Source organism: Oncorhynchus gorbuscha, linkage group LG09 (assembly GCF_021184085.1).
Source record: "Oncorhynchus gorbuscha isolate QuinsamMale2020 ecotype Even-year linkage group LG09, OgorEven_v1.0, whole genome shotgun sequence".
NCBI lineage: Eukaryota > Metazoa > Chordata > Actinopteri > Salmoniformes > Salmonidae > Oncorhynchus > Oncorhynchus gorbuscha.
Window position 1 is genome coordinate 24,246,850 of NC_060181.1, and position 12,924 is coordinate 24,259,773.

The window sequence follows — 12,924 nt, forward strand, 5'->3', positions numbered from 1 at the left end:
TCTGACACGTGCCGGAGCAAACCATCTCAAATGGAAAATAAATAGTCCTCATTTATATATTTATTAAATCATCAAATAACTTTCTTTATTGCTGTTTTGATATTTCACAACTCATAATTCGGTTTACGTCATTATATTGACAATATCTAAATTGACTCAAATGTAACTCACCTCTGCAAAGTCTAGTTTGGGAAATTACGCTATTTTTAACCCGGAAGAGAGACGAATGCAGTTCGATTGAAGAGACGTTATCATTCTTTAACAGAAGGTATCTGCAATATTACTTAAACCATGCTTTCCTTTTGTTAAGGAACACTTTCTGCAGGTTATGTATCAGGTCCTATTAACTAAGTTGGTTTGAACGGAACTGAATTCAGAATGCATCGATCCAAGATCAGTAAATAAAGCTAGTTAGCTAACAAACTAGCTCTGATCCAAGCTTATAAAAAACTCCAGTTTGACAGTCAACCATCGAGCCCTTTCTGTCAACTTGTAGTTAATGTAGATAGTAAGTAGGAACAGTAGAAACGCACCCTTCAGAATCATGACGAATATGGTCATTTGTAATACCCCATATTTAAATGATTTTGCGTCAATAAATAATTTATTGGTTGTGTTTTCACCAGTGCAGTTTAGCCCAGATTGTGAGCAGTTCATGCACATTATTAATATGCAGATATGATGTCACTCATTCAATTTGTGCTACCTCTGCAGGCCAGATGAACAACCTGAATGACCCCCAGGAATGGAACATCAGGCCAGAGCAGAGGGGGGGTGGTGGTGGCAGCGATGGGAACAAGTGGAACTATGCCCTACTGGTGCCCATGATCGGTCTCGCTGCCTTTCGTAAGTACTGTATTACACAAGTTGCCTGCTCAAGACTTCAGAAGCACAGAGCATGTTGCTTGTTATGACTAGACATAATAACAATGTTACTGACTGCATTACTGGGCAATCAGAGGGCCACTATGCTCAGTTTACATACATACATTTTAAGCCAATGAAAATGTACTATACTGTTGATGTCTTACCATATGCATTAACTCTCAATGCTCATCCTGAAATCCAAGATTGGCATGTCTGATGACAAACTTTTCTTACTTTCATTTGGTAAGATAAGGTCTAAGTAAGTGGCAACATTGTGCATCCACAACTTGTAAGGCACAGGTAGACAGCAAGCTAAATGCAAACATCTTTCAGGGTGGATATGGTCCAGAGAGTCACAGAGGGAAGTGTTGGAGGTGAAAGAAAAGTTTGACAAGAGCATGCAGGCCATCTGTGATGACATGGAGCTGAAGTACAAGGACACGCTGAGAGAGAACCGACGGGAGACGGTCCACCTGGAGCTGGAACTGGAGAAGGAGAAGAACCGCGTGCAGGGCTACCGCCAGGCCATAGCCTCCCAGGGCCAACAGCTGATGGAGGAACGCAGGAGGCTTAGCCAGGAGCGGGAGGCCCTGACTGACGAGAAGAGCCGACTGCTGCAGGCTGGCGGAGCTGGGGTCCTCCTCCACACGGCTCTGGAGAGGGAGAGTGAGTGGCACCGGGGAGCCATAGCTGCTCTGAGGGAGGTGGAGGAGGGTCTGGCGGAGAGGCAGGGGGCCTTCTGCAGCATCCTGGTGCCCCGGGAGAAGAGGCTGGAAATGGAGAAGGACTTGCTGGTCAGAGCTGGCAGAGAACGGGCTCTCGCCCAGCTGGATATGGAGGCCGGCCTCAAGGACATCTTTAAAAATGACCGCAACTGTGCACAGTACCTGAACACTGACAAGCGCAAGAACGGTAGTCTGATGTGGATCTACCTCAGATACTGGCAGCTGCAGGTCACACTACAGAAACACAGGAGAGCAGAGGCCACGTTGTTGGGAACACAGTCTAGCAATCTATGATGTCGCTGGGATTATGAACCAAAGTGATATTTATTGATGTGTAATATGTCCTATGAGGAAGGACAAGCATTTAAAATGAGTACAGAAAATTATTGTTGATAATCTAAAAATGTGTATCTGAAAGAGAAAGTAAAAATAAAAACTGTAAACAATATGGTTAACCCTGTAAAGCACTTATTGAACCTAAAATGTTATTTGCAAGACCAATATCCTAATCATAGAATCCTATAGTTTTATTTTTTATTAAACTAAATGTTTCCATCATACAGTACATCTCATCTCAAACCTGTGTTTGTGGGGTATGCAAATAAAGTACCGCACTTGCACCGTGTATATCAGTTGTAATGACGCTAGCCCTTTCAATGAATCAGTTAGCAGAGATGTGAACAAATTAACTCTCCCGCCAAATACTCCTAATTAAACATTGTTCCTAATTTAGAGAACGTGGAAACGGTTGGTGGAGAAGCCAGCTACGACCAGGTCCGTTTTGTTTCATGTTTGTGACCTAATGAAAGACAATACAGGCACGTTACCCTAACTCTGTTTATACAGGTTCCTCAGTTATGAGGCTTGCATGTGAATGACGGATAAAATGTTTGACGAAGTAGAAGAATACGTTTGAAAAGATAATGTGATTTAGTCTTATAAAATGGCAAGTGTTTGTTTTATGGTAATGTGTGCCCAGTCAGTGGCCCCGCCCAAGTGAGTAGAAATTGGTTGGAAATAATGAACCAACCCCTATTCCACTCTAGAATAATAGGCCCCGTGACGAAAAGTCACTTGTTTAAAAAGGGCTAATTCTAATTTCAACTCTACAGGCCAGAAAAAGTGAGACCTTGCGCCACACGTGAAATGGTATGAACTCTGAACTATAGATCACTCAAGAACAAGTGTGTCCAAGATTACAGTCGCAGCTGCAAAGGTAGCAAATCTTGTAAGAACATTGACCGAAGCAGAAAATCACATCTCACTCTAAGACGACCCGGTAGAATCTACAAAGGACAATGGCGACCTCGACTGGGCAAACCAGAGCCTCACACCACCAGCTCAACTATCGAAGCCAGTTTCACGTAAATGCAGTGCATTACCTTGCTCCGAGTGGCATATGTATTTATATGAGAATAGCTTCCCATGTCCGATAGAGACCCATTTCTTAGTCTTCCTTCGAACACCCCCCCCCCCTTCCTCTCTGAATCTGTCGTGTTATAACCAAATTGTTTTGTTTAGTCCATTGGGGACGGTATTTACTCTATAATGTATTGTATATTCTGTAATTGTTTAATTAGTTAAACAATTGAGCCAACTTGTGTATGGATGATGCATAGTAAAGGCTGGGTTCGTGCAGATAACCAATCATTTTACGACGTTCAGATGAGACTGATATTAGGTAAAGAATAATTCATGACTGACTGCTATTGACATAAGATCTAGGGTCTTTAAGTAACCGCTCTATATAAACGAACTCTTCCGTGGTGCTCCAGGTTATTAACGAGTTAATTGTTGCATGGTTTAATTCAATCACGTAATCAAACAAAATAGCTTGCCATCACATTAAAGAAGTCAGAGACACGACACAGTGTGTGGATTGAACAGTTGCTGGGGAGCTACGTTGAGGAGAATACAAACTATTTGGACATGTTTCATTACATGTTTTTATATCGTTTTGATCCTATTTTCACAAGTTTGATGAATTTGCAAAACTCTTAGTACAAAACTCTAAACTGGTAATACTTAACACAGCCAGTCTTACATTCAAAAGCTTTCATTGGGCATTCATTTTGTTTGTAGACATCTTTCACCACAGAACAATTGGTCTGTGAAATGAGTTTAATCACAAACACAATTATATTCTCAATTTAGTTATTTTAACAACCAGTTACTCCAATATAAAATGTAAGATACATGTTTCAAAATTGCCTTTGAATATAGTATGCTACAGTGCTGTAAATTATAGTACATTACACTGATTTCACAAACTTGCACAACCCATTAAAATTGACTTAGCATTACATTTCTATCCCATGTGTGATCATTGAAGACATCTTTCACGATGTAATTAAATGAAAGAAACCACATTTAGCAGGCACTAGTTTGCATCAAGCCTGTCTGGACTATTTGGAGATAGGTTCTCACAAAAAAATTGCAGTAAATATCCTCATTGTTCATTCACCTGGGGAAAACCATTCTGGCATGGCACATCCACACCTGACATACAATCAGTGTCAGTGGAGGCTGCTGAGGGGAGGATGGCTCATAATAAGGGATGAAACGAAGTGATGGACTGTCATGTGTTTGCTGTATTTGATACCATTCCACCAATTCCGCCCAGCCATTACCACAAGTCCATTCTCTCCAATTAAGGTGCCACCAACCTCCTATGCTAAATGTACAAAATATTAGGTCTCTTTCCATGGAAAAACTGACCAGGTGAAAGCTAAGATCCTTTATTGATGTCACAAGAATTAAGCCTTGACATCAAATCCAATTTTATTTGTCACATGTGCAGAATACAACAAGTGTAGACCTTACCGTGAAATACTTACAAGCCCTTTAATCAACAATGCAGTTATGAAAAATATTTACTAAATAGACAATAACGAGGCTATATACATGGCTACCGATACCGAGTCGATGTGCGGGGGCACAGGTTAGTCAAGGTAACTGAGGTAATATGTACATGTAGGTGGGGGTGGGGGTAAAGTAATTATGCATGGACAATAGATAAACAGCAAGTAGCAGCAGCATGAAAAAAAATAGTGTAGCCATTTGATTAGCTGTTTAGCAGTCTTACGGCTTGGAGGTAGAAGCTATTAAGAAAAACTATTGTTGGTACAGATGAACATGGTACCTTCAGGCATTTGGAAATTGCTCCCAAGGATGAACCAGACTTGTGGAGGTCAACAATTTTGTTTCTGAGGTCTTGGCAGATTTCCCCATGATGTCAAGCAAAGAGGCGCTGAGTTTGAAGGTAGGCCTTGAATTACATCCACAGGTACACCTCCAATTGACTCAAATTATGTCAATTAGCCTATCAGAAGCTTCTAAAACCATGGCATTATTTTCTGGAATTTTCCAAGCTGTTAAAAGGCACAGTCAATTTACATTTACATTTAAGTCATTTAGCAGACGCTCTTATCCAGAGCGACTTACAAATTGGTGCATTCACCTTATGACATCCAGTGGAACAACCACTTTACAATAGTGCATCTAAATATTTTAAGGGGGGAGGGGGGTGAGAAGGATTACTTTATCCTATCCTAGGTATTCCTTAAAGAGGTGGGGTTTCAGGTGTCTCCGGAAGGTGGTGATTGACTCCGCTGTCCTGGCGTCGTGAGGGAGTTTGTTCCACCATTGGGGAGCCAGAGCAGCGAACAGTTTTGACTGAGCTGAGCGGGAACTGTACTTCCTCAGTGGTAGGGAGGCGAGCAGGCCAGAGGTGGATGAACGCAGTGCCCTTATTTGGGTGTAGGGCCTGATCAGAGCCTGGAGGTACTGAGGTGCCGTTCCCCTCACAGCTCCGTAGGCAAGCACCATGGTCTTGTAGCGGATGCGAGCTTCAACTGGAAGCCAGTGGAGAGAGCGGAGGAGCGGGGTGACGTGAGAGAACTTGGGAAGGTTGAACACTAGACGGGCTGCGGCGTTCTGGATGAGTTGTAGGGGTTTAATGGCACAGGTCAAGTCAACTTAATGTATGTAAACTTCTGACCCACTGGAATTGTGAAACAGTGAATTACAAGTTAAATTATCTATCTGTAAACAATTGTTGGAAAAATTACTTGTCATTCAAAGTAGAAGTCATAACTGACTTGCCAAAACTATAGTTAACAAGAAATTTGTGGAGTGTTTGAAAAACTGATTTGAATGACTCCAACCTAAGTGTATGTAAACAATACTTTTCACTTTGCATTTTGGGGTATTCTGAGTAGATTGAGGGACTTTATTAAAAATCCATTTTAGAATAAGGCTAACAAAATGTGGAAATGGTCAAGGGGTCTGAATACTTCCGAATGCACGTGTGCGTGGGCACTGGTGTTGAGGTAATTATGTACATGCAGGTAGGGTTATTAAAGTGACTATGCATAGATAATAACAGAGAGTAGAAGCAGCGTGGAAGGGGGCGGGGGGGCAATGCAAATAGTCTGGGTAGCCATTTGATTAGCTGTTCAGGAGTTAATGTTAGAGAACCCTTTGGCAATTATGTTAGCACAGCTGAAAACTGTTGTTCTGATTAAAGCTATGCAACTGGCCTTCATTAAACTAGTTGAGTATCTGGAGCATAAGCATTTGTGGGTTTGATTACAGGCTCAAAATGAAACTTGTCAGTCTATTCTTGTTCTGAGAAATTAAGGTTGTTCCATGTGAGAAATTGCCAAGAAACTGAAGATCTCGTTCAACGCTGTGTACTACTCCGTTCACAGAACAGCGCAAACTGTCTCCAACCAGAATAGAAAGAGGAGTGGGAGGCCCCGGTGCACAACTGAGCAAGAGGACAAGTACATTAGTGTCTCGTTTGAGAAACAGACGCCTCACAAGTCCTCAACTGACAGCTTCATTAAATAGTACCCGCAAAACACCAGTCTCAACATCAACAGTGAAGAGGCGACCCCTGGAATGCTGGCCTTCTAGGTAGAGTTGCAAAAAAAGCCTAATTTTACAGATGTCTCAGTTTAGAAGCTGAAATCCTTTGCCAATTTAATATCTCCCATAGAAGTGAAGGTGTGTTTTTTGTTGATGACTAAGACAAATGGGAAACTTCTGTTCTTTAATTAAAATTGTGAAAACAATTCATTAATATTTTTTTATAACGCAATTTCACAAAATTACGTGTGGACTGTGACAAGCACATTACAGTTTCAGTGTTTGAAAATGAATAGTACTGCTCCCTATTTGATGGTACATTCCAGTCAAAAGAAATTGAGTACCTGACTCCTCCCTATTAATCACAAATGTACTCTAATTCATTAAGCTGGAGACCCATAATTGGCAACAATTAAAAATAATCAGGCCATAAATATACTATAAAACATGCTACCACGAGCGTCCATGTGGTAAACATGATACAAAAATAAATACGTTTGAAAAACACAGGTTAAAAAATGAAAATAGTTATCCTAAATCACCTAATAGTTCGACAACACACATTCATTTTCACCATAACACAGAAAACTCAAGCAAGAAAAAAAGTGGTTGTGTCAGTAACTCCGACAAGTTTGTTACTGAATGCTGTAATGCATTGTGGTTAGTGTTGGACTAGTAACCAGAAGGTTGCAAGTTCAAACCCCTGAGATGACAAGGTACACATATGCCGTTCTGCCCCTGAACAGGCAGTTAACCTACTGTTCCTAGGCCGTCATTGAAAATAAGAATTTGACTTGCCTAGTTAAATAAAGGTAAAAATAAAAAAAATCCTAAAATGAAGTACTATTCCAGTATCTATACAAGTCCATAATCATGACTCTGGGTTTCCAACCATCTTTATCAAAGGTTCACCGTCAGAGCAGTCTTGTGACTGATTTCTCTTCTCTGCCATAGCTTCTGCTGAAGAATGAGGGGGATTTGTGACCATCTTCAACAAGAGTTAATCATCAGAGTTCTCCTCTTCCAAATAAATACACTAAAAGCCTATGAGTACTGCATAATAGGTAGACACTGACAGATTCCAATGTGATTTATCACAGTGCAGCTCTCGACTATGTCAAAGATAATCCAAATGGGAAGGGAAATATACAATAAGTGGAATTCTTACCTGCACTTCTTTCGCCAACGTTTCCCACATTGGCTCTATAGTAATCTTCCAAGGCTTCTTTAGTTTCACACCTCTCCAGAATAACCATCAGGGTCTTCATTGATGGATTCCTCACCATCTTCTTGATCAACAGCTCATCATCTAATCTATTATCCAAAGACCCTGATAAAGCAATACAAATCAACCGTTGCATAACAAGACTCAACCTAACCTAATCTTCTAGGGTGTATTTTGGATGGTTTTAAATCCATGCTTCGACATGTGCTGAAAAATTATTGTCCCCTTCACTTATGCTTTGAACAATGTTGGTGCTCCATCTGTTGACTGCTTTGTTTGTCTTTCCTGGCACACTCTTCTTCGCTGGTGCCGTGGTCTTCTTTACAGTTTTAAGAGGCTTTTTAACTAGGCTTATTAAGGGCTCGTCATCAGAATCAGAATTCACCTCTTCCTCTGACAATTCAAACAGGATAAAGGAAAAACATTAGAGACCCATCAAAAAATGATCTGTCAGCATACATACTCAGCAATATTTGTAAAAATGTGCTCTGTAGGATAAATTACCTCTGCTGGTTTTGCCTTTTCTTTGACTACAGTTGTTGCTGTTGGATCCTTTAGCAACACAGCTCTCCAGTATTGTCCTCACAGTGTCTTTAGATGGAGACCTGGTTAGATTAATCAATGGTTCATCCTCTGTGCTGTCATCGGAGGATTCTGGCCATGTAATCAAAAACAAGACTATTGGATTAGAATCAATGATACAACTGTCAGACATATTATGAAAGTACAGAGACAAGAGATGCTGTGTGTTCTCAACTATACTCCTGTTGTGGTTTTTAAGAACTTTACTGGGTGTTTCTCTGGCTGTTGTAGGGAGTGACTTTGTTCGGGTTTGTGTCTTCAGCTTTTCTACCATCTTGATCAGTGGCACATTATCGGAGCTGTCACCTGATGAGTCTGGTTAAATAGACAATAAGAAGAACAGGAAAAGCAATTTTATTCCCCGCTAAAGCCATTTAGTACATGAATCAAATCCAATTTTATTGGTATAATGCGTTGCAAACAACAGGTGTTGACTTCACAGTACAATGCTTACTTACGAGCCCATTCCCAACAATGCAGAGTTAAACATGTAAGACAATTATTTACTAAATAAAAGATAAATAAATAAAGGGTGTCAATGTGAATACTCCGGTTGGCCATTTTATTAACCTTTTAACAGTCTTATGGCATGGGGTAGAAGCTGTTCAGGTGCCTGTTGGTCCAAGACTTGGCGCTTCAATACTAATTGCTGTGCGGTAGCAGAGAGAACAGTCTATGGCTGGAGTCTGACAATAGTTAGAGCCTTCCTCTGACACCCCCTGGTATAGAAGTCCTGGAAGGCAGGGAGTTCAGTCCCAGTGATGTACTGGCCCATACCCACTACTGTCAATAGCGCCTTGCAGTCGGATGCCAAGCAGTTGCCACACCAAGCAGTGATGCAGCCAGTCAAAATGCTCTCAATGGTGCAGCTGTATAACTTTTTGAGGATTGAAGGCCCATGACAAATCCTTTAAGATCGTCTATGGTTCTTAGTGATATGGACACCAAGGGAGCAGAATGATTGGAATGGTATCAAATACAGTGCCTTCAGAAAGTATTCAGACCCTTTGACTTTTTCCACAATTTGTTATGTTATGGATTGTTATGGATTAAATAAATAAAAAATCCTCAGCAATCTACACACAATACCCAGCGAAACAGGTTTTTAGAATGTTTCCAATTGTATTAAAATATATATACACCTTATTTCCATTTATTTTTCAGACTCGACATTGAGCTCAGGTGCATCCTGATTCCATTGATCATCCTTGATGTTTCTGCAACTTTATTGTAGTCCACCTGTGGTAAATTCAATTGATTGGACATCATTTGGAAAGGCCCACACCTGTCTATATAAGATCCCACAGTTGACTGCATGTCAGATCAAAAAACCAAGCCATAAGGTCGAAGGAATTGTCCGTAGAGCTCAGAGACAGGACTCTGTCGAGAAACAGATCTGGTGAAGGGTACCAAAAACCGTCTACAGCATTGAAGGTCCAAGAACACAGTGGCCTCCATCATTCTTAAATGGAATAAGTTTGGAACCACCAAGACTTTCTAGAGCTGGACTGCCCGGCCCAACCGAGCAATCGGGGGAGAAGGGCTTTGGTCAGGGAGGTGACCAAGAACCCGATGGTCACTCTGACAGAGCTCCAGAGTTCCTCTGTGAAGATGGGAGAACCTTCCAGAAGGACAACCATCTCTGCCTCACTTCCCCAATCATGCTTTTATGGTTGAGAGTGGCCAGACGGAAGCCACTCCTCAGTAAAACACACATGGCACGCCGCTTGGAGTACGTGCCAAAAGACATCTAAAGATTCTCAGATCATGAGAAATCTTAAATGTTAAATCTGGTCTGATGAAATTAAGATTTAACTATTTGGCCTGAATGCCAAATGTCACATCTGGAGGAAACCTGGCACCATCCCTACAGTGAAGCATGCTGGTGGCAGCATCATGTTGTGGGGATGTTTTTCAGTGGCAGGGGCAGGGAGACTAGTCAGGATCAAGGCAAAGATGAAGGGAGCAAAGTACACAGTTATTCTTGATAAAAACCTGCTCCAGAGTGCTCAGGACCTCAGACTGGGGGCGAAAGTTCACCTTCCAACAGGACAACGACTCGAAGCACACAGCCAAGACAATGCTGGAGTGGCTTTGGGACAAGTAGCTGAATGTCCTTGAGTGGCCCAGTCAGTGCCAGACTTGAAAATAGCTGTGTCACGACCCTCCCCATCCAACCTTACAGAGCTCAGAGGATCTGCAGAGAATGGGCAAAACTTCCCAAATACAGGTGTGCCAAGCTTGTAGCGTCACACCCAAGAGACTCGATGCTGTAATCGCTGCCAAAGGCCCTTCAACAAAGCACTGAGTAAAGGGTCTGAATAATTATGTAAATGTCATATTCCCGGTTTTTATTTGTCATTATGGGGTATTGTGTGTAGATTGAAGACAAAACAATTTAATCAATTGTAGACTAAGGCTGTAACAAAATGTGGAAAAAGACAAGGGGTCTGAATACTTTCCGGAGGCACCGTACATCAAACATGTGTTTGATGCCATTCCATTCGCTCCGTTCCAGCCATTATTATGAGCCGTCCTTCCTCGGCAGCTCGTCTGGTAGGATTGCGTCACTGGGCAGGTCTCAGCTGGGTTTTCCTTTTGTAATTTATGACAGTTTGCAAGCACTGCCACATCCGACAAGCATCAGAGCCGGTGTAGTAGGATTCAAGCTTAGTCCTGTATTGACGCTTTTCTGTTTGATTGTTCGTCAGAGGGCATAGCAAGATTTCTTATAAGTGTCTGGATTAGTGTCCTGCTCGTTGAAAGCGGCAGCTCTAGCCTTTAGCTCAGGGCGGAAGTTGCCTGTAATCCATGGCTTGTGGTTGGGATATGTACGTAAGGTCACTATGGCAACAATGTCGTCGATGCACTTATTAATGAAACCGGTGACTGATGTGGTAAACTCCTCAATACCATCGAATGAATCTCAGAACATATTCCAGTCTGTGCTAGCGAAACTGTCATGTAGCTTAGCAATATGGTCCTTCTGTAGCTCAGTTGGTAGAGCATGGCGCTTGTAACGCCAGGGTAGTGGGTTCGATCCCCGGGACCACCCATACGTAGAATGTATGCACACATGACTGTAAGTCGCTTTGGATAAAAGCGTCTGCTAAATGGCATATATTATTATTTATTATTATTATTATATGGCCTTGATACAAGATTTGAGGAACTAGTCTCACCTGTGCATATGTTATGAGTGTTCTGGACGTTATTTCTGCCCTTCACATCGTTAACCTCTCTGGCTGTGTTGAAGGGTCTCTTTTTGAATGGCAACGATGTCTGTTTAACCATCTTTATCAAGGGTTCATTGTCTGAGCTGTCATAAGAGTCCTCATCCTGGGTTGAACCTAGAATTACAACAAAGACCAAACAAATTGATGCCGCCTTCCATTCAGAATAGTAGTAGTGTGTGTGTATTTTACAGTATTCGGGACAGAGAGGCTTGAGAAAGGTTCTCACCTGCGATCTTTTTCTTTGTCTTTTGGATGCCATTACCTCTTTTGATATAAGTAGTCCCTTGCCCCTTTGCTTGTACAGTGGCTTTTTTAGGTCTGGGAAGTCTCTCCAACTTTGTCAAGGGTTCATCATCTGAAGTGTCATCTAACCCCAATCACACAAGCAGCAAATATCAACATATTACTCGAAATAAGGTAAATTCCCTTACGAAAAAAGAATGCAGTATAACTGCAGTATGCTGCAAATACTGCATCCCCCAAAAATTACTGCAGTAGTTTTGCAGCATAACTGCAGTATATTCTACAGTTATTGCGTCCAAAATACCACAGTTAACTGCAATTACTGCACTTTTACTGCAGTTTGAAAACTGCGATCTTTTTTTTGTACGGGTTACTTTATTTAATAGGTGTTTATAAAGGTTTTCATTTCACATGTTCTCTCACCTGAATCGTGTCTAGTGATATTCCGGCTATTTTTACACTGGGTCTCATTGGGCTGGTGCTTCTTGTTTATTAATGTAATCACAGGTTCATAATCGGAGGAGCTTTTATTTAAGGACTCTGATGGTACAGCTAAAAAAAACATGTTAGATGTGAACACAAAGAATAAAACCAATATCGGTCATTGGGTAGATTCAAAAAGGCATATGCACCTGTGCGTATATCCACCATGTTTTCGCCCTGTAATATTATGACAATGTCGACAGCTGTTTACGCAAAGGTCTATGTGCGGAGAGACTTTCCAGGAGTAGAAAAACTGCAAGGTTAAAATGTCCTTTTGTTTACGATTGCGAGATAGCCCGCTGTCCTTTTTTGATGACGTCATGGTCCAGCGTTTGGTGGGACGTATTCATTACGCCGATGTTGTTGCAAAAACGTTTCTTAAACGGAAGCAAACAGAACGAAACGGGGAGGGATGGCTTTTGTGGAGCGATGGGTACCTATGCTTCGAGGGTGGCTATGTGTGCAGAGGGTCCCTGGTTCGAGCCCAGGTAGGGGCGAGGAGACGTGTACACAACGACTAGTTAGATTAAAATGTTAACAGGTATTGCACGTTTTAGGAAAAACTATGTCGCTAATAATCCAGTTTACATGGACACATCTGAAATCTGGCTTCTCTAATAAATGCAGACAATCAAAATAAACGTTATACTACAGCAAGCATGTTATTTTTGTGAAGCATATGTAAACATAT

General features: G+C 41.5%; 2 protein-coding genes across 3 annotated transcripts; one reads left to right on the forward strand and one right to left on the reverse strand.

The window, feature by feature from the left end:
• The first annotated feature begins 1 nt into the window (after position 1).
• Positions 2–2,217, forward strand: ccdc127b (coiled-coil domain containing 127b). Its single transcript, XM_046361731.1, has 3 exons — positions 2–268; positions 715–846; positions 1,201–2,217. The coding sequence occupies exons 2-3, from the start codon at positions 720–722 to the stop codon at positions 1,884–1,886; spliced, it is 813 nt and encodes a 270-aa protein (XP_046217687.1). The 5' UTR covers positions 2–268; positions 715–719; the 3' UTR covers positions 1,887–2,217.
• A 4,414-nt stretch (positions 2,218–6,631) lies between these two features.
• LOC124042732 lies at positions 6,632–12,552 on the reverse strand. 2 transcript variants are annotated; one of them, XR_006840194.1, is made up of 8 exons: positions 12,383–12,552; positions 12,174–12,302; positions 11,734–11,874; positions 11,454–11,621; positions 8,479–8,586; positions 8,194–8,343; positions 7,633–8,082; positions 6,632–7,424 (listed from the first exon to the last, which is right to left on the reverse strand). XR_006840194.1 is itself a non-coding variant. In XM_046360836.1 (7 exons), the coding sequence occupies exons 1-7, from the start codon at positions 12,399–12,401 to the stop codon at positions 7,874–7,876; spliced, it is 924 nt and encodes a 307-aa protein (XP_046216792.1). In that variant the 5' UTR covers positions 12,402–12,552; the 3' UTR covers positions 6,632–7,873. The 2 variants fall into 2 exon arrangements, 1 of the variants encoding a protein (XP_046216792.1); XM_046360836.1 differs by having other exon boundaries at positions 6,632–8,082.
• Between the last annotated feature and the right edge of the window lie 372 nt (positions 12,553–12,924).